Source organism: Hemiscyllium ocellatum, chromosome 29, assembly GCF_020745735.1.
Source record: "Hemiscyllium ocellatum isolate sHemOce1 chromosome 29, sHemOce1.pat.X.cur, whole genome shotgun sequence".
Lineage (NCBI taxonomy): Eukaryota > Metazoa > Chordata > Chondrichthyes > Orectolobiformes > Hemiscylliidae > Hemiscyllium > Hemiscyllium ocellatum.
Window position 1 is genome coordinate 48,419,355 of NC_083429.1, and position 26,306 is coordinate 48,445,660.

Sequence of the window (26,306 nt, forward strand, 5' to 3'; positions counted from 1 at the left end):
TGAACTTGAATGTTTCTATTACAATTCCAACAATTTACATCAGTATCTGAAATACAGACAATAAAACTATAGTTTACACTGAGAAAGGGTCAGTACAGCTAAGGTAAATCACAAAACTAAATTCAATTTTCAAATTGAAAATGAAAACTTGTACACCATTTTTTTTTACTGCTTTAAGGGCGGTTAGCACTGCTGCCTCACAGCGCCTGAGACCCGGGTTCAATTCCCGACTCAGGTGACTGACTGTGTGGAGTTTGCACGTTCTCCCCGTGTCTGCGTGGGTTTCCTCCGGGTGCTCCGGTTTCCTCCCACAGTCCAAAGATGTGCGGGTCAGGTGAATTGGCCATGCTAAATTGCCCGTAGTGTTAGGTAGGGGTAAATGTAGGGGTATGGGTGGGTTGCGCTTCGGCGGGTCGGTGTGGACTTGTTGGGCCGAAGGGCCTGTTTCCACACTGTAAGTCTAATCTAATCTAATTAATGTTAAAATTAAAAATCACACAACATCAGGTTATAGTCCAACAGGTTTATTTGAAAGGATTAACTTTCGGAGTGCTGCTCCTTCATCAGGTAGCTGTGGAACAGGATCATAAGACACAGAATTTATAGCAAAAGATCACAGTATCATGCAACTGAAACGATTTAGTTGTTCCAGATCTGCTCCCCTATGTGGTATTCTCTACACTGGGGAGATGGAACGTAAACCTAGGGAACAGTTCAACGAGCATCGCAGCCGGACCCACAGTGGCTGACTGGACTTCCCAGTTACTGCCCATTTTAATTCCCCTTCCCACTCCCTTTCCAACATGACCATCCTTGGGCTCCTCATTGCCACAACGAACCACACCGCAAATTGGAGGAACAAAACGTCATCTTCCACCTGGGCAGCCTACAGCCCAGAGGACTCAACATCGAGTTCTCCAATTTCAAATAACCTCTGTTCTTATCCCCCCCTACTTTCTCCCCAGCCCCTCCCCCTTCTTTCCACTCCTCCCTGCCACCAACCGGATTCATTCCTCCCGTTGACCCACCGGGTCGTACCCTCTACCTGTCTGCACCTATCCCCACTTCACCACCCTGGCCCACCACCCCTTTATCTGCAGCTTCCTCCACACCCACCCCCAGTCCTGAAGAAGGGTTACACTTGAAACATCGACTTCTCCACCACCTGATGCTGTCTGGCTTGCAGAGTTCTCCTGGCCTTCTGCCTGTCTGTTTTAGATAGTAGTATCTGCAGTTTATTTGTTGTCTGAGACCAGGTAAGGATGGCAGTTTCCTTCCCAAAAGGATATTAGTGAACCAGAAGAGTTTTTACAACAATTGAAAATGGTCATCATTAGGTTAACTCTTAATTCCAGACTTTTCAAAACAATTTAACTTAGACTTCACTACCTGCAATGGTGCGAATCAAACCCAGGTCTCCAGATCACTTACCTGAGCTTCTTGATTACTAGTCCAGTGGCATTACCAGAAGATCACCTCCCCTATTCTTGGATACATGTTTCTGTTAGGATATTTTTGATGACAGAGTCAGAGTTTTATTGTTGTGGTTCTGTTCGCCGAGCTGGGAGTTTTTGCTGCAAACGTTTCGTCCCTTTTCTAGGTGACATCCTCAGTGCTTGGGAGCCTCCTGTGAAGCGCTTCTGTGATGTTTCCACAACAACGAGCACCCGAGCTACAAATCTTCTCCCAAACTTTGAACACCTCAGGGTTTTATACCCACAAATTAGTGCTGTCCTGGAGGCACAGTCTTGGACAGTTTTCTGTGAAGCAGCCTGGTCTGTGCAGCTGTGAGAGTGATTGCTGCCATCTGGTGGCTACTGCCATATGATTGTGTTTAAGATTTTATACTCAACATTATTTAATGAATGGACCTGTAATGCTACCAAATACGTTTGATATAAGGATTTAACTTGTCATTGTACACTGTAACATGATACAGTGTCATATCAAGACACTGGCGTAATAAGTCAAAGTCGAGAGTGTGGCACTGGGAAAGCACAGCAGGTCATGCAGCATCTGAGGAGCAGGAGAATCAACATTTCGGACACTCTTCACTCAGGAAACACTGACACTCCTGCTCCTCGGATGCTGCCTGACCTGCTGTGCTTTTCTACCACCACACTTTACTGGCTCTGACTCTCCAGCATCTGCAGTCCTCATTTTCTCAAAATAAATCAAAGGCAGACTTGTCATAGACTTAGAAAGCTGCAATTTCATTGAACATGTTAAATTGTTTTAATTTTTAACAGGTGCGGGTTGACCATCTCGGACATCTCCCTCTCCTTCCTGGTGCTCCACCACCATTTCTGGCGATCGACTCAATATGGACATCTACTTCAAACCTACCGACTCCCAAAGCTACCTGAACTACACCTCATCCCACCCTTCCTTCTGTAAAAATGCTATTCCTTATTCCCAATTCCAATGCCTCTGCCGCATCTGCTCCCAGGAGGACCAATTCCAGATTGCCTCCTTCTTCAAAGACGGCAATTTCCCCTCCCACATGGTTGACAATGCTTTCCAGTTTATCTCCTTCCATTTCCCACCAACCCTCCAATTGCAACAAGGACAAAAACTCCCTGGTCCTCACCTTCCACCCCACCAACTTCTGGATACATTGCATCATCCTCTGACATTTCCGTCACCTACAAACAGACCCCATCACTAGAGATATATTTCCCTCCCCACTCCTATCTGTGTTCTGGAGACACCATTCCCTCCGTGACTCCCTTGTTAGGTCCTCACCCACCACCAACCCATCCTCCACTCTTGGCACCCTGCCTGCCTCCACAAGAAGTGCAAAACCTGTGCCCAAACCTCCCCCTTCACCTCCATCCAAACCCCTAAAGAATCCTTCCACATCCAACAGAGATTTATCTGTACTTCCACACACATCACCTATTGTGTCCATTGCTCACAATGTGGTTTCCTCTACACTGGGAAGATGAAACGCCAACTTACGGAACATTTCAGAGAACATCTCTGGGATACACACACTAAACCAACCTCACCGCCCTATGACTGAACACTTTTACTCCCCTTCCCACTCTGTCAAGGACAAGCAAGTCCTTGGCCTCCTCCACAGCCAATATTTAGCCACCTGAAGCCTGGAGGAAGAACACCTCATCTTCTGCCATGAGACCCTCCAACCACATGGGGATTTCACTAGTTTCCTCACTTACCCTCACCCCACCCTTATCCCAGATCCAACTTTACAACTTGGCCTTACGGCGCCAGGGACCTGGGTTTGAGTCGAGCTTCGGGAGACTGTCTGTGTGGAGTTTGCAAGTTCTCCTTGTATCTGCGTGGGTTTCCTCCCACAGTCCAAAGATGTCAGGTTGAATGAATTGGCAGTGCTAAATTGCCCATCGTGTTCAGGGATGTGTAGGTTGAGTGCGGGGAAATGTAACGTGGAGTAATGGGCTTGGGTGTGTTACTCTTCAGAGGGTTGGTGTAGATTTGTTGGATTTCCATGATAAAAACCTATAAAATGTTTAAATTGAATTCAAACTTCGACACCTGCCATGGTAGGATTTGTTCCCTTGTTCCCCAACACAGAAGCTTATTGGGGAGAGGAAGGGTCAGATTACTGGTTAAGAGAGATCATTATACAAGGTCAAAATTTATTGAATAAAATACAATAGTGTTAATCCCACAGGTCACACACACACAAACATCATAGAGAAGTCTGGGGATATTTTCTAAACAATCTGTTCAGAGAGGTTCTGGAGCAATAGGGACATGAACCCAGGCGTCCTGGCTCAGAAAACAACAAATGTTGGAAATCACAACGGGTTAGGCAGTATCATTGGAATTTGCTCTGTCTCTAGGCATGCTGCCTAACCCGCTGTAATCTCCAGCATTTGTTGCGTTCAGTACAGATTTTAGCATCTTGTATTTAGTAATTTACTCCTCCTAGCTTAGGCACAGGGACGCTACCAGTGCGCCTCAAGAACCGGTCAGTATCAAATCTCCAGTGAATGGGAAAGCTGGGTTTCCCGCGCTGGAGTTTGAATGGGGAGAGCGCGGGGCCCGTCGGGAAGGACTACATTTCCCATCGCACCCAGCGGCTCTGGTTGGTGGAGGTGAAGGGAGGGAGGGAAAGGACTACACTTCCCGTCGCACCTTGCGGCCCTGGTCCATGGTGCTGAAGGGCAGTGATAGAAAGGACTACATTTCCCGTCATGTCCCGCGACCAGCGCGCATGCGTGGGGAAGGGCTGAGCGGGTTCGGGGGCGAAAATGGCGTCGTTCGTGGCTGAGGTGTTGGCATCGTCGGGGAAGCTGGAGAAGGAGGATATCGGCACCAAGATCAGCAAGCTGGCCCGCCGGGTGGAGGAGGTGAAGGTAAAAGAGAGCGGAGGGTGGTGTTTAATTCGAGTTCCGAGGTAACTGGGGCCTGTGTTGGGGGGCCTGGTGTCTGTAATGAGCCATGGAGCCAGAGCAGAGACCAGGCAAACCCTCTCCACCCACCCACTGTCTTGTCTGTCTGTCTGTTTGTAACTGTTCGTGCTCTGTCTCCATCCCCTTCAGCCCTGGAAAAGCCTGCCTTTTATTGCCAACCACCTCATCACAGACTTTCCTTTTCATATAAACTCACTCCTCCAGCCACTCTCTGTTTGTCATAGTTGCCCCTTAGGTCTCTTTTATACCTTTCCCCTCTCACCCTAGACCTATGCCCTCTAGTTCTGGACTCTCCGTCCCCTGGCTCAGTGATAAGAGTGCTGTCCACTCAGTCACAGCAGATACAGGAGCAAATAAAGAAATATCATATATAGAGTCATAGAGATGTACAGCATGGAAACAGACCCTTCGGTCCAACCCATCCATGTCGACCAGATATCCCAACCCAATCTAGTCCCAGCACTTGGCCCATATCCCTCCAAACCCTTCCTATTCATATACCTATCCAAATGCCTCTTAAATGTTGCAATTGTACCAGCCTCCACCACTTCCTCTGGCAGCTCATTCCATACACGTACCACCCTCTGTATGAAAAAGTTACCCTTTAGGTCTCTTATATCTTTCCCCTCTCACCCTAAACCTATGCCCTCTAGTTCTGGACTCCCTCACCCCAGGGAAAAGACTTTGTCTATTTATCCTATTCATGCCCCTCATGATTTTATGAACCTCCATAAGGTCACCCCTACGCCTCTGATGCTCCAGGGAAAACAGCCCCAGCCTGTCCAGCCTCTCCCTATAGCTCAAATCCTCCAACCCTGGCAACATCCTTGTCAATCTTTTCTGAACTCTTTCAAGTTTCACAACATCTTTCTGATAAGAAGGAGACCAGAATTGAATGCAATATTCCTTTTGTATCTGTTTGTTCTCTGTCTCCATTCCCTTCCATCCTGGAAAAGTTTGCCTTTTATTGCCTACCATCACAGACTTTCCTTTTCATATAGAGCAACTGTGGATGCTGAAGGTCTGAAACAAACACAGATATTGCTGGAGAGACTCAGCAGGTCTGGCCGCATCTGAAGGTTTAGCGAGAAAACAAAGAGTTAACGTTTTAGAGTCCAGTAACCTTTCTTCAGAATTCCTTTTTAAATCCCTGTCCCGCTCATCCTCTTGCTCAGAATGTGTTTACATTTTCAACTTCACTGGAAACTAAAATACTCAGAATGTTGGAGATCTGAAAGTGTACCTTGTAGCTCACCAGCACCTCAACAGTCAAACTTTCATTTGACAGGTACTGTTTTGCTCCATACACTTCACAGTGGAAGACCTGTCTGTTCGTTTCCAAGTATTGTTGTTTTTTGCACTCTGGGTATCAACTAATGAAACATGAGCAATATGCAGAAACTGCTCTTCTCTGATGGAACATTTTTTGAAGCTTTACACAATGAGGTTACAATGCAATGTAAACAAATTGCTGGAGCAATGAGGATCATCTGTAGAGAGTGATAAAAACAGAGTTAACTAATCTTTCTCAGTTCTGATGAAAGATCATGGACCTAAAGCACCAGATCTTTTTCTCCATTTAAATGCTATCAAGAAACCATAAGAAATAGGAACAGATATAGTCCATTTGGTCCCTCAAGTGTGCTCTGCTACTCAATAGGATTATGGCCCCCACGACCACTTTCCTGCCTTTCCCCAGTAGTTCCAGCATTTTGTGTTTTCATTGCATTGTAACTTCATTGTGTAAATGTTCAAAATATTGTGGACATTTTGTTTATTTTCCCAGTATAATCATGTTTTGCAGATTAATATTGATGAGTTATACAGTACTCCTGAATCAATTTTCTTCAGGTATTTTTAATGCATAGGCATACATTGTTTTAATTATTATAGATCTGACCCTAATTCTGACTGCATGTAGGTATTAATTCTTTTACAATAAGCATTCATGTTTGAAAGCCAACATTTTAAATTAGTCTGCTGGGTGGTTTTTCACACATCACATGAATAAAATACAAAGCTTTGACATGTCCTTGATTATATGAACTAAATTCTTTTGAGAAGGGATGTTGGCCACGAGTATATACCTATCATTACATCTCCCAGTGACTAGGGATGACGAATCATCATTAGCAAAACCTAAATATGGTACTCGAGCCAGAATGCAGGAAGAAATGGAATTAGGTTTTATTGTCATGTGTACTCAAGTACAAGATATAGGAGTACAGTGAGAAGTGTACAAAGTTGCCATTCTCCAGCACTATCTAAGGTACAAAAAATCAGAATTAATGGAAACAACTATCTTGAATACAAAATGAAAATAGCCATTTTAGATACAAAAACCACAATTAAATCAAAAGCAGAAATACACGAAACAGAGCCATGAAGAAAGGGAAACATCCGCATCTCCATGAGGCAAGTGGTCTCCAACCCTGAAACAGTGAGACACAGCAAACCCACTGCTGCTGCCATCCTCCTGAACGTTCTCCAGCCACTGCTACCGCAGGCTCCCAGATCATGCTGGTGCCTCGACCGACCCTCTGAACTCGCTCCTCGATCTCAAGAGCCAAGCCCGATTTCCCTGGAACTTGCTCGCTTCTGCCGCTGTTATCGTCTCCCTTTGGAGGTTGCTCCTCGATCGTAGGATCACATTGATGCTGCCACTGGTTCCTAAACTCGCTCCCTCCGCTGCTGGGCCTTGGAACTTGCTCTATATCTGATGCTGCTGTTGCTATCAGCTTCCTGAACTCACTCCTTGCTCTCCGCTTCATTGCTGCCATTCTGATGCCAGCAATGCCCCTCTGAAACAGCAAACACTTCAAAGGAAAATAAAAGCCGAGCTCCTGGCAATAGCATGTACTATTCAGTCTTGTTGTATGAGCAGGGTGTTGAAGAGCTGGTTCCATAATGAATGAGACGCAGAATGAAATATTGATGTGAAAAGTCACTCTGAGCCACTGTGGATCAAGTACTATGAATCTCTCTTAACAATAACACATAACTGAAAAATGGGAAAATTCAACCCATGATTTTCTGGTAGATAGTTTAAAATACAAACTTAATTTTGTATTAAATCATCAATTTTATTTAGTCAAAGATATTGTTAAGTGTGTTTTTCCAGCATAGAAACTCTTTATGCTTGAGGTTTAGATTAGATTAGATTACTTACAGTGTGGAAACAGGCCCTTCGGCCCAACAAGTCCCCACCGACCCGCCGAAGCGCAACCCACCCATACCCCTACATTTACCCCTTACCTAACACAACGGGCAATTTAGCGTGGGATGAAACTGGAGTACCTGGAGGAAACCCACGCAGACACGGGGAGAACATGCAAACTCCACACAGTCAGTCGCCTGAGTCGGGAATTGAACCCGGGTCTCAGGCGCTGTGAGGCAGCAGTGCTAACCACTGTGCCACCTGCCGCCCACATGTAATGCTTATGTATGTAATGTTTATGTAATGCTACAGTACTGTTAAGGGGAGTAGGAATTTCTTGAAATATAAAGCTTAAAGGGTTTTTTTCCTACAGGGTGAAGTATGTGACATGATCAACAAGAAGTATGAGGAGTTCATCCCAAGTTTAAAAAATGGAGAGGATCTGGTAAATCAAGTGGACGACATCTCAATGGAGATAGATGTTCTTAAATCACAGATCGAAAATGAGGTAAGTGAAGCTAATGAGAATCCCACAGAAGTAAATAGAAGATTGTAGAAAGACCTTATTGCCTAAGCTAAAGATTATTATTAGACGTATTTGGGTGTTGGACTAGCGCTCAGCATACAATGAAGGTTCGGAGTTATACAGTCAGTTCTGTCTCATTGCAGCTTGATTTGATTTATTGTTGTCGCATGTACTAAGATACAGTGAAAAGTGATGTTTTGCGTGCTGTGTGGGCAGATCGTACCATACGAAAGTGCATCGTGTAGCAAAACAGAGTGCAGAGTGTTATGGTGGCAGAGGAGGTGCACAGAGAGAAAGATCAACAGTAACATTTGAAAGGTCACGTCAAAAGTCTGATAACAGGAGGGAAGAAACCGTTCGTATGTGTATTCAAACTTTTATATATTCTCCCTGATGGTAGAGAGTATAATAATGTTTGGCAGGGTATTTGGTAATGTTGGGCGGGGTATTTGGTTATGTTGGTTGCTTTCCTGAGCAAGCGGGAAATATAAATGGAGTTAGTAGATGGAAGGCTGGTTTGTGCGATGAACTAGGCTGTGTTCACAACTCTGTAGATTCTTGCAGTTTTGGGAAAAGTGGTTGCCGTATCATGCTATGGTGCATTCAGATAGGATGCTTTCCGTGGTGTACCTGTGAAAATCGGTAAGAGTCTTTGTGGACGTGCTGACTTTCCTTAGCCTCCTGAGGCAGTAAGACGTTGTTGTGCTTTCTTGAGTGTCACGATGTGGGTGGACCAAAATAGAATGTTGGTTGCACAGAGATCAGCCACACAGGTAATCAACATAATCACATGCATCTTTACTGTTAGTCATTAATTCTCAATTTTGGGAGACAATCCGGCGTTCTTAAAATTCCATTAGATATATAGCAAAGGAAAAGGACATTTTGCCAAAACCAATCCATGCCAGCGTAAATACTCCACTTGCATAAATGCATAACATTGCACTAACGCAAAAGGCAAAATACTGTGGATGTTGGAAATCAAATCAGAAAACTATTGGTAAAACCTAGCAGGCCAGGTAACAGCTGTAGAGGGAGAGATATAAAGTTTACATTTCAAATCTTTCCTTAAGGCAGGGCTGCAAAATATATTTGGTTTTAAACCGGTACAGAGGCAAGAAGTAGGGTGTAGTGAAGGAATGAACCAAAGTGTTAAGTATGTGATGATGTGGAATTCAGGGATGTTTTTAAATGGCAAAGGACGATGGTGAAGACAGCAGGAACTAGTTAAGAGGCAAGTAGAGGAACGAAATCTGGGGCCAGAAGAGCTGTGAATGGTATTGGAAGAATCATTATCAGCTTTAGATTAGATTCCCTACAGTGTGGAAACAGGCCCTTCGGCCCAACAAGTCCACACTGACTCTTCGAAGAGCAATCCACCCAGACCCATTCCCCTAACTAATGCTCCTAACAGTAAGCGCAATTTAGTATGGCGAATTCACCGAACCTACGCATTGTGGACTGTGGGAAGAAACCGGAGCACCTGGAGGAAACCCACGCAGACACTGGGAGAATGTGCAAACACCACACAGACAGTTGCCCGAGGTGGGAATTGAACCCAGGTCCCTGGTGCTGAGAGGCAGCAGTGCTAACCACTGAGCCACCGTGTTGTCCCTGAGCACCACCCCTTTAAAAATTGTCCACAAAGCTTAATGAGCCACTCATACCTTATAAGATTAAGTTTGATGCTCCCATTGTGAATCAGCCTGAAGAAATGTACATCAGTTCTAAAGTAGTAATATGTCAGCAACCTACAAAAGGGTTGCCTCCCAAAATTTCAGTGCTAGTTTTTAAAATTATTTCATCTTGAACTTTCAGCTTCTACATATAGCCAGTCTGTAATACAGATAACTGTTCAGTTGAGTTTGAAGATGAAAAAATTCTTACAAAACTTTAGATTTGCAGCAAAAAAGGGTTTGCCCCACATAATCAACACAAAATTGTTACTTTATATGTCAGTTTTCCAGCAAGGTCTATACGTAAACCTATACGTAAGGTCTATAAGCCTACCCAGATCTATACGAATGTAATATCCAGATTCCTTCAATGAGACCACAGAAAAGAGGCCATTCACCCCATTGTTCTGTGCCAACCAAGGCAAAAAGCTGCCCATTCAATTGTTGCAAAACTTAAAGATGATAATTTGCAGGAAGTTCTCACTATGATTATGCCTTGTTTAATAGGTACGGCGAGATCTCCATGTTGCTGTGACTGAGTTCACTGAGCTGAAGCAACAGCTGGAGAAAAGTACAGTTTTACTGAGTGTGTTGACACAATTACATGAGGTGAGTGTTTGCCAAGTATTCTCGAATCGATTTTTATTCTCTTTGAATAACTTGTTAATGGGTTGGGGTGGTGGACTTGAGTTCAGCAGTGAGGAATATCCAGTTACTTCAGTATAACTCTTTAGGTTTAAAAAAATGTTGCAGTCATTGTTTTTGCTTACTCAAAAGAAGAGGGATTGATGGAGGGAACAGTATCATTGACATTTGCTCCACATTTGAGCTGTAGGGAGAGGATGAGTTGGCTGGAGCTATTTTCGCTGGGGCACTGGAGGCTGAGGGCAGACTGTATAAAGGTTTATAAAATCATCACAAGCATGGATAGAGTGAATAGTCAAGGTCTTTTACTCAGGGTAGTGCAGTCTAAACAAGAGGGCATAGGTTTGAGGTGAGAGGGGAAAAATTTAGAAGGGATCTAAAGGGAAACTTTTTCAGAGGGTGGTGATTGTATGCAATGAGTTGCCAGAGGAGGTGGGTGCAATTACAACATTTAAAAGGCATCTGGATAAATACATGAATAGGAAGGATTTCGAGAGATGGGGCCAAATGCTGGCAAATGGGGCAAGATTAATTCCATGTTATACATTTCTATGACTATGAAGAGGATGATGGTAACATTATGGATTAATCACATAGGCCATAATGTAGAATTATTGATCATTGGCACTTGTTCATGTGTAAGGCTGTCAGCAAGCTCACTGATCAAATGTGAATGTCTGCAAACTAAAACAAAATGAAATACCAAAAGGATTTTCTTATGTTGTAATGTTTTCATGCGTATGCGCAGATTTTTCATTCATGCTCAATTGGCAACTTTGTCATTTTTTTTCTGCATTATGCTTGGAATGCACATATGTTGGTATATTCAATGTTCAACCTTGATGCAAATATTTCCTCCAATGTAGTTGCTTACTATGTTGTAAGGGCTTGCCCTTTCTTGTAAAAGAGTGGGTAATGCTGGAAACATAAAGTAGATTGGGTAATATTTCTGAAACATTTTTAAAAATCAATTGCAGGGGTGTGAATCTCATTAGAATTTGAAAATAAGTGAACATTTAATTGAATTAATAGGAGTCAAATGTATAGACAGAGAAATGGAAACCGGAGAACAATTGCAGAGCTTATTTCCATGAGGATAATATTAACTGGAATACATTAAACTATAAATGATTTGTCCATACCTGAAAAGGAAAACAGCAAATCTTCAAAAAGCATTCCCCCCCCCACACACACATAAGCAAGTAGTCACCTATGGCACTAGATTTAAAAACTTACTTATTTTGATTTCCAAATGTCAGAGAATGTTCATGGAACTATTTTACCTTTTGCTTGCTATCTTTTCCAGTTTGACACTGCTCTTGAAACACATCACCAAGCTTTGTTAGAAAAAAACTACATCAAATCAGCTACTCATCTCAATAAAGTAAGTCTGACCATCTACACAACTGCTTTTGGAACCTAACACTGCAAACTTTGGCATTTAGCAGGATTATATATACTGTTCTGAGTCAAATGATCATTGAAATTGAGTATAAAAGTAAGTTGCTGCAACTGCAACACAGCCATGGTCTGGTGGAGTTGATTCTAATTTAGATTCTTTGAATCCAAACCTGAAATTATGTTGTACTTGCTCCATGAAAGTTGATTTTCATTATTTCTCACTCTAACGTTTAATTGTAAGCTCTGGTTTTCATAGCATTTACATGTATGTCATTATTTTTGTATTGTTTTAAACTTCTTAATGAAACCTGACACATCTGATTTACCAACTGCAATCAACAGAAACATGGCATTTATGTTTATATAGTGCTATCAAGTTTCTCAAACACAACAAGATGCATTACAGATGGTGAATTAGTTTGTGCCAGTAAATTATGTGTAGGCAAATACAGGAAAGTTTGTACACAGGCAAAATTCCACAAATGACAATTGGATTAAATTAATGGTTTCTTGGGGAAGGTTGTGTTGATTGAAGGGCAGGATACCAGGAAATTTTTTTTGCTCTCAATAGAGGTGTATGAATTTTAAGATCTCTCTGATCCATCAAAGATCCAAGCATGCCATAGGTTAAGATTCTTGTTTGTGTCGAGAAGAGATGTTTTAGCTTATTTCCAAAAGCACAGTTTATTTTTCCGGCCAAGCTAAAACATATACTTGGTTTTGATTTTTTTTGCTGAAGTGACTGACCTACATTATAACTACAAATGAGTCTAGCATTCCCTTGTTTCTGTTTGTGATTGTAAGGCGCAGTCCAACCTGACCCTGCTAAAATCAAAGAAAGGCATTGAGTTGAAAATGTTGCAAGTGCTTAGTACGGAATTCATTGTACAGAAGGAGAAACTGCTGTACCATCTTGGGGAGGAGTGGAAGCAACTGGCTGTTTGGAACCTTCCCCCTTCACCAGCTCCTACAAAAGGTGAATCAACTAATTATTTATTTTGGAAAACAAAATATTAACTCCAAGATGTGAGCTGTGAATACCAAGATATATTAGGAAATATCTGGTTGCAAGAATCCTTTTAAAAAAATTCTTATGGGGCAAAATGTACATGTATTTCCTGTTGATGTGTTCCATTGATAATTCCTTATTTACAATGAAAACAGCCTGTGGAATTATAGTCCCTCACCAGTGAAATTGCTGCAGTACCACAAATTGTGATAAGGTCTAATTATAGGCAATCCTCAATTTACGAATGCCTGACTTGCGATTCAGAGCCCACTTAAGTGTGTTAATATTAATGTAAAAATCCGACACATGAACTCATACCTATTGTTATTTTATATTGTGTTCTAATTTGCATACAAATGGATATATGAACATACTCAAGAATGGAGCCCATTCATAACCCAGGGACTGCCCATCGTATGATTCTGTACTGGATTCCTGGATAGGTTCATAAAAGAAGGCTCCTGTCCAGGAATTTCCAGTGCAGACATCATTTAAAAGTAAGTTGATAGTTTTTAATTTGATCAAAGTTGGAAGTAGGATTTCCATCTGATCAGAACATCTAGGCCATTCTGTTTTTGTTAGAGATGTATCAGAAATTTTAGTTTTAATCTAATGCTCCCAAAAAAAATCCTGTCTGTTGTGTCTTTACTAGGCTATGTGTTGTGATTTTACAGAGCTTGAGTAACTTTATTTTTAAAGTGTCCCTTTATTTTCTTTCCTTGACTATAAGTGTTCATTGATTAGAGTCCAGCACCACTCTAATCTTGACTCTGATCTGCAGCATCTGCAGTCCTCACTTTCGCCTATAAGTGTTCATTGGCCAGTGCAAGTTCAACTTCTACATCATGGTAGTTAGAACTTCTAAGTTCTGACTAATTTTCCGCATGCATTTCAGAGAGAGCTTGTGCACCATTGCTTAGGAAGTTTCTACTTCACTCCACAGAAGAATACATTTTTGCCATAAAGTGATAATGGAACTGTTGACATATGATGCGAACTGATCGCTTATTACTGTTTCTTTTCCAGCTGAGGATTTATTTGGATGGACTTTGAAGACTGAGCTGCGCTTGTGCAACATGACATCAAAGAAAAAAAGTGATCTAGAGCCGCTACTTGTGTCAGTACTTCAAGGCTTTGCTATCCTTGGTGAATTGACCAGGAAACTGAAATTCTTCAGTAAGCAATTTAACCAAGAAAATAGTTAATTTTCAGTTTTACCTCTCACAGTACATGAGGAATATTGTGAACTCCAAATACGGTTGAGCAATCATTACTTTACGAGTTTGATGTAGTTCTTGGAGGGAGAAAACAGGACTGATATATTGACAAAATGGCATGGATTGGTAAGAGACAGGTTTTGCACTCTGTTGGGGAGAAAAAAATATTATAATCAGTTCACTTAATTTTTAAAATGCAAAAAGTAAAACTCATCCAGTCACATATCAGTCAAACTCACTCCTCTTTTTCATTGCATTTCCCCTTGTGCAGAATGAAAGTCTGGGAACTAGACTTCCAACACTGTTGAAGAGAACAGTGAAATGTGCGTCAAAAAGTAGCTAGTACAATCATAATGTTTCTCAGACATAAAGGTCTGAGCTGACCATTACAGAAATAATGAGGTAACACACAAAAGCTTCAGTCAACAGTTAAAAAGCTTCACTCTTCTGCAACGCAATACATTCCAAACACTGTTAGTCAAACAATGAAACCCAAATATAGAATTGTAAGTAGCTTGTATTCATCCATAAACCCCATCCTCCCTCTCTATTGAAATTCAAAAGTTACTGCCTTTTGTTCATTCAAGTTTCATCAGTAGTTTGGAGCAGATAAGATTTTTTAGCTGAGCTCAGTTTGGGTCAATGAAATGAGCAGTTTTCTCAATATGAAGCCTGAATGTTTTGTCCTCACCTGAGAAGTGTGGTTCCCATGTAATAAAAGGTTCCCATGGTCGAAACAGCCTGAGGAAAAAGAGCTATTTGCAACTATTTTTATGTTATACACAGTTACATGTCAATCATGTACAGGGAACTGATAGTCTAGAGGCCATCGTTAGACTATTAATCCAGAAACCCTGGTAATATTTTAGGGACCTGTGTTTGAATCTTGTCATGGCAGATGGTAGAATTTGAATTCAATAAATAGTTGGAATTAAAAGTCTAACGATGACCATGGAATCTTATGGTTTGATTCCCTTTTAAGTTCCCTGGATCTCACCCTTTGTCTACTTTAAAGGTAAAGATTGCAAGTCCCTTACTAGATTGTAGCATAATTGAGTGACTTCATCCACAATTGGTGTTCTGCATTTGGAGTAATAACATCTCATAATTGTACAATGTCAAAATGTTTTTGCTGTGGACATCTTTCATGGCTTAATGTGAACGCATGTCTTTGAATTGCACAGGTCAAATCTTGATGAAATATGTATTGAAGCCGTTGGTTCTTGATCCTTCCTTTGATGTTGAGATTGAACTTCAGACACAGGATGCAGTATTACGGTTGATTGCAGTTGAAAAGAAATCTGATCATGCCTCACCAACAGAAGTCTATCGGAAGGTGATCGCCGTTTTGGAGTTCCTGCACCAACATCTTCTTTGTATGTGCACTTTCTTTCCTTTGCTTCGTCTACTTCATAAATATCCAACATCAATGTTACTTGTTGCTTTATTAAGGAAGTATGTTTCTGTGAAATTAGTCCAACAGCATAATTCAGATATAACATTTACAATTGGTTGTGTCGAGTATTGACTCTGTCTTTTCTTTGATGTTTTTCTTAGATGTGTCTCACTGGGATTCTGTGATATGTGATGTGAAGCAGGATGCAGTCCTGACGGAGTTGCTGGGAGATATGATATGGGAGGATTTATCAGAAATTATCATCAAGAACTGTTTAGTATATTCCATACCAGCAAACAGCAGCCAATTGGATCAGTATGAAGAGGTAAGGAGACATGTAATACAAGGCTGGGGCAAAATTGATCAATGACCCATTCCTGGGACTGCTTTGTGAGATTCTTTGCACAGCAGTTCTGAAAGTTCTGACATTATTAGAATTACTTTTCTATAATTTAATAGATTTTGGCAAAGCTAATGTATTCTGTGTGCAATTATTTTATATGCATATTTATATATACTTGTTTCTGGGATGTCCACATTCTTGCCATACATCTTGTTTCCAGATTTCTCAAGGTTTGGCCACGTTTCACAAATGTATCATTAAAATTCTTGTTTTGACATCTCCCAGATCAATTTTACTGTGCCACTCTCACATCATAGTTGGAGACTTTGGCCTCTAAGTGGATTACAGAGCAGATTCCTGTAACTTCTTTGCCACCATTTTGTATATTTGCAAGAAGTTTATTTATGAACTGACAGAAATTTACTAAAGGTTAATAAAGTATATCTGCATGGATTGAATTGTTAACGATAAAAATCATTATGGTGGAAATGATCATCCAGCATGTAGAGAACTGTTAAAAACAAGTGTGAACCACATAAATAATTTTTACAATTCTTGCCATATTCTACATCAGTGTCTTCTCACTGAAGTCAGGGATTGAAAAGGTGCTTTCCCCTGTGAGACAAAGATGCAAAGTAGAATTTGGTTTGAATGTGGGCAGTGATGTGAAGGGTGCTTTTTCACATTTCCTATATCCTTTAAAAGAAAGACTTCCATCTTTGACCTGGACTGTCCAGCGTTTGTTGATTTTTTTTTTCTCTCTGTCTACACACACACACACCAGCTAAGTTTGTTTCACTAATGATTAGTTGCCATGACTACACAACGCTACTGAAGCAAGCTCAGACTGGTTTTGGGGAGAAGCAGAATCTGGTTGATCAACATTGAGTTGGAATTTTGAGGTTTCAAGACAGCAATGGCCATTGTAATGCTCTAACTGAGTTGTAACAATTGCATCCTACATTCTCAGGCCACTAGTTAGATAGAGCCCCTTTGATCCAGTCAGTCTCCTTCCACCAACAACACAGACGCTCACTCACACACTCTCTTTCCCCCTCCTCTCTCTCTCTTCAGGACCACAACCATTTTCAAGCCACAAACTGGGTCTCCATGAGAAAGTTTAAGAAGCACTAATCTAGTTCAGTTTAACTGTGGAACCAACCAGGCTGATACAAGGAGAAAGAAACATAAAACTCAAAGAACTGTGGAAGCTGAAAATCTAAATCAAAAACGGAAATTGCTGGAGAATCTCAGCAGGTCTGGTAGCATCTTTGTAGAAAAGGTAGAGTCACCGTTTCAGGTCCAGTGATCCTTCATCACAGCATATTCTTCAGTTCTGAAGAAGGGCAGTGGACCAAAACATTGACTGCTTTCCACAGGTGTTGCCAGAACTGCTGAGGTTGTCGAGCACTTTCTCTTTCTGATACATGGAGAATTTGTTCTGCGAATATCCAACCTTGAGATTTGCTGTATATTGACATTACTATCTTTTCATGCGAACGTATTGAGCTTGAGGGGTTACAAATTCCTGAGACACCACTAATGGAGAATTGCAGAATATAAATGAGGGCAGAATATCAGACATAATGGTTATTTGCTTCTTCTGCAATTGATTTGTATATATGGTTTCTGTCTTCTCTGCCCCCCACCCCTGCTTTAACCTCTAGGTGATAAATGAAACAGATAAGTTTGAGAAGAAACTGAAAGACATGCAGTTTTTGCGGGAGCATTCCACAGACCTGTTAAAATATGCAAGGAACGTGAATGTTCACTTTGCCAGTAAGAAGTGTCAAGATGTGATAGTCACTGCCAGAAACCTGATGACATCAGAAATTCACAACACTGTGAAGGTGAATTAGTTCATATGTACAGCCCTAAGTTGTCACATTATACTGACCTCGAGGGTAACTGAATTGGGAAAGAATTGTCTGTACATTGGTTTTTCAGCAGTTTTGTTTTCAACATAACTTTGAATATTCTTACGGTGCTGGACAATGCTCCGTGAAATGTAGCTTATGGCATTGTTTGAATCTCTTCAGTGAGTACACTTTCATCTGTGTTGTTACTAAATTTATTTTGTATTGCTAACATATGGCACAAGGAGGAAAAAGCGTCATAATCGTTATGTCATTCTTCCCATGCGTGTACTTTGCCTAACTTCTCATACTGATACTCTAGGGGGTGCTCTAATTCCAGTTTTGAAAAAGACAATCTAACAACTTGAAGCAAGTAACAGAGATGCATTCAAGGGGAGGCTGAAGAAGGGACTAGAAGTATATGTTAGATGAAACAACAATGAATTAAGGCTCTTGTGGAGGATACACTATTTATGTGGACTGATTCTGCTATGTAAACTAACTTCTGAACAGCTATTTTATAAACAAACAACATTGTGCAAGTTAGTGATTAGAGAGAAATTCAGGAATCTGTTTGTAGAATTGTTGATTATTGCTTCATCTGGGAACATTTCAACATATCAGAGTTTTGGGTATAATTTTGCTCACTGAGCTGGAACGTTCATTTTCAGATATTTCATCACCATACTAGGTAACATCATCGGTGAGCCTCCGAATGAAGCACTGGCGGTATGGCCCGCCTTTTATTTACATGTTTAGGTTTCCTTGGGTTGGTGATGCCATTTCCTGCACTTTCTCTCAGGGGGTAGTAAATGGGATCCAAGTCACTGTGTTTGTTGATGGAGTTCTGGCTAGAGTGCCATGCTTTTAGGAATTCTCACATGTGTCTATGTTTGGCTTGTCCTCGGATGAACGTGTTGTCCCAGTTGAAGTAGTGTTCTTCCTCAACTGTATGTAAAGATAGTAGTGAGAGTGGGGCATGTCTTTTTGTGGCTAGTTGATGTTCGTGTATCCTGGTGGCTAGTTTTCTGCCTGTTTGTCCAATGTAGTGTTTGATACAGTTCTTGCAAGGTATTTTGTAAATGACATTAGTTTTGCTTGTTGTTTGTATAGGGTCTTTCAAGTTCGTTAGCTGCTATTTTAATGTGTTGATGGGTTTGTGGGCTGCCATAAAACAGCAGCTAATGAACTTGAAAGACCCTATACAGACAACATGCAAAACTAATGTCATTTACAAAATACCATGCAAGAATGTAACAAACACTACATTGGTCAAATGCAGAAAACTAGCCACCAGGATACAGGAACATCAACTAGCCACAAAAAGACATGACCCACTCTCACTATTGTCTTTAATATCAGACTTTTGTTTGGTAGTCTTTTATTTTTATGTTTAAGTGTAGCTGTTAATTTGGTGCAAAACCTTGAACATGAAATGTAAAAGTCTACTTACTATTTTATCTTCAGATAACACCTGATTCTAAGATCTCCATACCAAAGCTACCCAGCGTGGGGTTGGTCAGCAAAGCAAAAATGCCAGAGACGTCTACTGTTGCTCCGAGTGATATGGTGAACTTGGGATATGGAAAACAGCTCAGCCATCGGACTCTCTGCATTCCGACCTGCCGTATCAGTGAATCTGTCCAGAAACTGATCGAACTGGCCTACCAGACACTCTCGGAGGCCACGAGTGCCACACCTGAATGGCAAGTAATTCTCTGCATTTACTTCCTAACAGTAAGTGATACGTGTTCTTTAGAATAAAACTAATTCTCCACTTTCAATGTCCCTCCCAGGCAGTTATGGATAAAAATATATGCTCAGGGCAAAATAAAACAAAAATTTCTGCAACAGTACGTTAGTTGGCCTACGTTAGTATCTGGCAAAATTGGCTAAAATGTAGTTGACACATCCTCAGATCTTTTTCTTGGGCTGTATTGGATGTAGATTAGAATTGTTTTTTTCGTTATCCAAGCATTGAGCTTTAGCCACATTCTTAAAGCTGTTTTACAGATGCTTGCTCATGTTTAATATTCAGTGTGGCGCAATCTGAAAAGCTGTATTTATTGTGGGGGAATCCTAACTGGGAGAGAAGAAATTTCAAGGACCTCTTTGCATCACATTACGATTTTTAAAAATAAGTCATAGACTTGTACCACTGAGAGGCCATTGGCCCATTGTGTCTGTGTATCATTGTATCTATTTCATAGAGTTGTTTGTTTAGACCTTTCCTCAACTCTGTCTGTAAGGTGAAATGGTTCTGTCTCATCTGTTATGTACTGTCCCTCTGAGAGTCTGCTTAATGATTGATGTGTGCCTATAAATGAGGATCAAAAGTGATCTTATGCTTGGCATCTGCTTCTTTGCATATACACAACTGTTCTGTTCTTGAAGAATAAAATTGAAAATAAAAATGATCAATGTCTGTCAGGTATAAATGACTAAACATTTGGAGTTGGACTATAAAATTTGATGTATATTATTTTGAATTCTGTTACCTGAAGCAAGCAGCTGTCTGCTTGGACTATTACCTTCACTGAAGTGGAACAGTGTGGGTGTTTATGACTGTTCAACATGAGTTTCCATGCACTGAAATATTACAAATTATTAATCAACTTTCATATTGTGTTTCTTATGTCATGAGCTCATTCAGTGCATGTGACACCTTGTTTAATACGTCAGACATTGGAGATGAGACTTGTAGTGGAAAACAGATCTTACTTATCCTCATATGGGTTAATAGAAAGAAATAACTTGTGATTATAAACCTTTTTATATCCTCCAGATACCCCAAAGTGTATAGCAGCCAATGAAGTACTTTGAAGTGTAATCACTGTTTTGTTGCTAGTATCCAATTTGCCTTATCAAATTCTCAATGTCTTGATTGCTCCTAGTAAAATTGCAGGGGCTGGGAGGTGTGGGACAGGTAAGTTCCAGGAATAAGTTCCAATGACATGTGAACCAATCTTACAGCACCCCACCTTCAAATGAACAAGGCATTGTTGAAGTGGGAACCTGCACTCGCTGCTAATTTTACAAGTTAACACCTTAGCCTGAGGGCTTAGGAGAGCCGGTGGCAAATATTAACATGTTAATCTTGTCATTATATAGACATTTTCAAAATCTCTTGCATTGCTGCGCGTGGTGTACATCAAACTGTACTGTGTTTCACTTGATAATATCAGATGTCACAAATAGGGCAAGTGTTACCCAAATGAATATCCTTCAGCTTAAAGCTCATAAATTTAAAAAAAACTTGTTTTTTTTGTAAAAGGTTCTGGGTCTGTTAGTTTATTAGTGTTTCTTTAGCCAAGTTAGATCGAGAAAGGGGAGGTTTGGAGACTGGTATCCTTCTACACCCGGTTGCTGAAAGTAAGCAGGCAGTTGCAGCAGGTGTTGAAGAAGACAAATAATATTGAGAGGTCTGAGAAATACTATTATAAACTTTCAATACTTGGAGTCCAGTTGCAATAGTCAAGTGGTATCTTTATTAGTGTGTGACAATCAATACTGAACAGACTAGGCCCCCCCTCCACTAAGGTTCAAATGAGCACAACTTATGTGGAGTTTCATTAAAAATGATATTCACTAGGCAAAGGCCACAGCACAGTCGCTATTTGTGGGCTGATAATTGTATTTCTGTGCACTAATCGCGCTGCAAACACTTGGTATTGTCCTTCTAGAGACAAGAAGGAATGTGGTTGTATTCTGCATTAGAAGTTCACAGGGGTGAATAGATGAGGTTTGGGACCAATAGACAATGTGGTAAAGATCTTCCTATTTCTCAATTAGGAAACTTTGTGCATTGTTGTGAGTCTCCCATTTCTTGCTCTCTCATCCTGCTGATGTTTGTGTATACTTTGGAACCCAGCTGCTGGTCCTAGCTGGCACTCTAAAATTTTGCACCTTCAGTATGTTGGCCTTCATAGCAAGGTGATTTGAATGCTGGAGCATGCGTGTCTTGTTGATGATCTTGAAGGAATGCAAGAAAGGTTTACTTGGCAGGATTGATGTATGAAGGAAGACTGGATCAGTCAGGATTATGTTCACTCGAGTTTAGAAGAATGAGGGTGATATTATAGAAATATATAACATTCTGCTAGAAGGATGTTTCCGATGTCTGGGTAGACCAGAACCAGGTCCTGGTCTGAGGCTATGGGAAAGGCCATTTAGGATAGAGTTGAGGAGAAATTGTTCAGCCAGAGAATAATGAGACTGTTGATTTCTCTGCCACAAAAAGTGGTTGAGGCCAAAACACTGAAATATTTTCAAGGAACAGTTGAATATGATTCTTGGGGCTAAAGGGATCAGGGTAGGGAAGAAAGCAGGAGCAGAATATTGAGGAAGGGACTCTGGACCAAAATGTTAACTCTGATTTCTTTTCACATGCTGCCAAACTTGCTGAGCGTTTTACAGTCATTCCTGTTTTGGTTTCTGCTTTAGAGCATCTGCAGTTTTTTCAGCTTTAGCCATGATCATGTTGAATGGCAGAACAGTTTCTAAGTTCTATAGCTGCTCCTGTTTTCTATGTTTTTAAATATCGATTCCCCCCGTGTCTATTCAGGGTCTCTTAGTTTGACTTTAATGCTTGTACTTAGAAACACAATTCCAGATTGCAATTTTAAAGATCTGATGTACAAATGTTTCCTGTACTGACAGGCTATTTTATACTGTTCTGCACTGTGTTCTGACTTACCTGTGAATAGACTTAGAGTCAGAGCCCAGGAGCAGCCTGTATAAGAGGAAGTTATTAAAATCATACTTGTGTTATTAATTGGTAAATTTATTACACATTTCTATGCTTGGGTTGCATGTGAGAAGAATTTTAGAATGATTGTCAGAAAATGTACAAAAGAAGCCTATATAATTTGTGCATTGTAAATGTATTTAGGTCTCTAAATTGAGGTTTTTTTTAGCAATAAATTTCTGTTGCTGATAGTTTGGTGATGTGTTTGAATCTCTGCTAGCCTGGTGATGACATTCACATAATTCAACTGTACAAAGTCTTAAAATCTGAGAAGCATGTTATATGGGTTACAATGTGGTTGTACACTAATATTGTTGACCCTAATTTTTTTTCTGAGTGGGAAAGTGCAGCAGGACATTGAATTATGGATCCAGAAAATTGGAGTGATAGGTCATAGAGTCAAATTGATGTACAGCATGGAAATAGACCCTTTGGCCCAACTAGTCCATGCTAGCCAGATATCCGAAATTAATCGAGTCCCCATTTACGAGCACTTGGCCCACATCCCTCAAAGTCTAGATTAGAGTAGTGCTGGAAAAGCACAGCAGGCCAGGCAGCATCCGAGGAGCAGGAAAATCGATATTTCGGGCAAAAGCCCTTCATCAGGAATCTTTCTGATGAAGGACTTTTGCCCGAAACGTCGATTATCCAGCTCCTCGGATGCCGCCCGACCTGCTGTGCTTTTCCAGCACCACTCTAATCTAGACTCTGGTTTCCAGCATCTGCAGTCCTCGTTTTTACCATATCTCCTTCAACCCTTCCTATTCATATACCCCTCCAGATGCCTTTTGAATGTTGTAATTCTATCAACCTCCAATACTTCCTCTGGCAGCTGATTCCATACATGCACCTCTTTTAAATCTTTCCACTCTCACCCTAAACCTATGCCTTCTAGGTCTGGGCTACCCCCAACCCAGGGAAAAGATCCTGTCTATTCACCCTATCCATGCCCCTCATGATCTTATCAAACCTCTATAAGATCACCCAATAGCTTTGGATGCTGTGGGGAAAACGGTCTCAGCCTCTTCCTGTAGTTCAAACCCTCCAAACCTGGCACCCTCTTTAAGGATGTTTGAAGTGATGCCTTTAGTGCTGTGTTTTTAGGCCAATGGGCGGTGCTAAGATTTAATGATTTACAGTGAAAAATCAAATCCAAAAGTTGTCAATTTCTGAAAGTCTTGTTATTCCTTTTGTTTGTTTCTTGTCCAATTTGCAACTCCCTTTGGCTGTGAAACATAGACCCTTTTCTCACTTAATCTCTTCTGTCTTACTTACGTTCTTTTCCTCCCCTTCTCCACATCCCTAAAATCAGTCACTGAAACTTTATTACATCTCTAACCTTTCCAAGTTCTGATAGAAGAGCAGTAACCTGAAAATTAAATATTTTTCTTCCAGTGTTCTGTCAGACCGATTGAGTATCTCCAATATTTTCTGCTTTTATATTTGTTTACTAACAGTTACACATATGGTGTTTGTTTTGTATTTCAGTGCCATGCAGCTTTTCTACACTGTGAGAAACATGTTCCACTTGTTCTACGATGTGGTACCAACCTATCATAAGTAAGTATTTTCTAATAGTTTTTATAAGTGATTTTTAAATTCTTTACACCATTGAATTTGCAGTCATTATTAGGTTTGGTGCAGTAGCTTGGCCACATTGCTGATTCATGGAATGGTGTTTTCAGCCTATTTAGGGAAGTCAACTGCATAGTCCCTAATACAGGCAGAAATTGACTTGCAGGTAGCTGAGAATCATCTAATCTACCTTGGTATGTTTAAACAGCCTAAATATGTGTTTGCATTTTCATTTCCTCTCACCCACATACGACTTACATAATTATAGGTTTACAGGGCAACTTATTTACAGTGAAAGCATTCATTTGTCAAGTTTACAGAAAAATATGGTTGAATGGATTTTTGATATAGCTCTAACCTGAAACTTGACGAGATAACAAGCAAGTTATAAAAGGAGAATCAGAAGAAGTGATTTGTTTGGATTTCCAGAAGTCCTTTGACAAAGTGCTGCACAAGAGGCTGCTAAATAAGAGAAGAGCTCATCTTACCTATGTTTAGGTACTGGCATGAGGAATGGCTCACTGGCAGAAGGAAGTGGAGAGAAAGGAGTCTTTTTCAGGATGCCAGCTGGTGAGTAATGGAGTTCCGCAGGGTGTCAGTGTTGGAACCAGGACTATTCACATTGTGCATTAATGATCTGCACATGGGAACTGAGGGCGTTGTTGCGAAGTTAGCACATGACATAATGATCGGTGGAGGAACAAGTAGCGTTGAGGAAGTAGGGAGACTGCAGAACGGTGGGAGATGTAATACCATGTGGGAAAGTGTGGGGTGATGCACTTTGGTAGGAAGAATAGAGCGTGGACTACTTTCAAAACAGAAAGGCTTCAGAAATTTGAAGCACAGAGGTTCATTTGACAGTTAGGCTGGCATTCATTTCAAGAGGGCTAAGTAAAAAAGTGCAGAGATGTTTTGCTAAGGCTGTACTCTGACCACATTTGGAATGGTGTGAGCAGTTTTGGGCCCTTTCTCAGAAAGCATGTGCTAGCCGTGTTGGGGTTCAGAGCAGGTTTACAAGGATGATCCTAGGATGAAGGGATTGTCATATGGGGAGTGTTTGAGGACTTTAGATCTGTACTTGATGGCGTTTAAAAGGATGAGAGGAGATCTATTTCAAACTTGCAGAATACTGAGAGGCCTTGATAGATTGATGTAGAAATGATGTTTCCACGAGTGGGAGACATGAGGACCTGAGGGCACAACCTGAGAGTGAAGACTTTTGCACTGACCTACAATATATTTTCAAAATTGCCAAATATTTTCCCAAGCATCTTATGTTCAAGTGAACTAGCAACCTGATTTTACTGTTTAGGACTAATTGTTTTTGCTTATACTTCTCAGTGAAGATTGGTTTTATATTCCTCCAGAGAGGTTGCATAAACAAAATGTTACAATCCAACTTTTGAATCTTCAATCTTTAGATACAGTGTTCAGACAAAAACATGTTTGTCTATACCCAAGGTAAGCCTCCCCAATATGTTCTAGTTTCAGAGGGGTATCCCAAACCAAGAACCTCCCGATTTGGAAGGGATGAACAGGTTCCCCATACCTTGTTGCCTCGGTTGGTCGCGGTAAAATTAATTTTAAAAATGGATCCTTTCAACCAGACCAAATAAACTTGTATTTTAAAAGGATCAAATGTGACCAAGCTTTCTTGAGTTCAAAAATAGTGAGTTTATTGTGCATTTGATACCAGACGAATTAATCATGCAATACAGATACACACAAATTATAAATAAAAGGTGTGTCCAAAAAGATAAAAGTATTTTTCAAAACAACACAGCTATATGGATCAGTCTCTGAATTGTTTTTCCAAGAATGGCTAGTTGAATGTTGCAGCCTTTGGTGGAGGTAACTGATGGAGTTGGACAGTTGGTTTCAGGATTCTTATTTTTACCGATTGGTTGAAATTCTGTAGTTCTGATTCATTTCAGCCATGATTTAATTCAGTCCTTTTGTTGTCAGTTTACTTTTTCTTTTAACTGGTTTGCCACAATCTGAGTAAGAAAACATCTTTACCTGCAAGGTGCTTAAGGGATAGCACTTCAAGTGTGGCTTTCGTTGTGTACTTATGCTTGAACCCTGACTATGCACGTGAGAACATTAAATGTCATTAACACATTTCATTAGGTTTGAAACTAAATTTTTAACCCCTGTCCTTATGCATCCTTCATAATGAAAAATACAAAGTGAGTCTGCAGTTTAAGACATAATTTGCATTGGACTGGCTAGCTGTTGAGCAGGGCATGCCAGACCTTGTTATCTTTGTAATTGCTAGAGATCACAGTCCAGTCTGTTTGAGGTTATATTCCATCACTTGGTCTCTCCAGATAATCATTGAAGTTATATCCACAG

General features: G+C 40.7%; 1 protein-coding gene across 1 annotated transcript in view; it reads left to right on the plus strand.

Annotated features, from left to right (window-relative positions):
* The first annotated feature begins 4,217 nt into the window (after positions 1 to 4,217).
* Positions 4,218 to 26,306, plus strand: part of zw10 (zw10 kinetochore protein) — a 37,466-nt gene continuing 15,377 nt past the window's right edge. Inside the window, exons 1-11 of the mRNA XM_060846763.1 lie at positions 4,218 to 4,346; positions 7,934 to 8,068; positions 10,270 to 10,371; positions 11,714 to 11,791; positions 12,613 to 12,784; positions 13,844 to 13,993; positions 15,219 to 15,410; positions 15,592 to 15,755; positions 17,441 to 17,623; positions 19,097 to 19,335; positions 23,865 to 23,936. Coding sequence (XP_060702746.1) covers positions 4,242 to 4,346; positions 7,934 to 8,068; positions 10,270 to 10,371; positions 11,714 to 11,791; positions 12,613 to 12,784; positions 13,844 to 13,993; positions 15,219 to 15,410; positions 15,592 to 15,755; positions 17,441 to 17,623; positions 19,097 to 19,335; positions 23,865 to 23,936 — 1,592 coding nt within the window. The 5' untranslated portion in view covers positions 4,218 to 4,241. The remainder of the gene's footprint in view (positions 4,347 to 7,933; positions 8,069 to 10,269; positions 10,372 to 11,713; positions 11,792 to 12,612; positions 12,785 to 13,843; positions 13,994 to 15,218; positions 15,411 to 15,591; positions 15,756 to 17,440; positions 17,624 to 19,096; positions 19,336 to 23,864; positions 23,937 to 26,306) is intronic.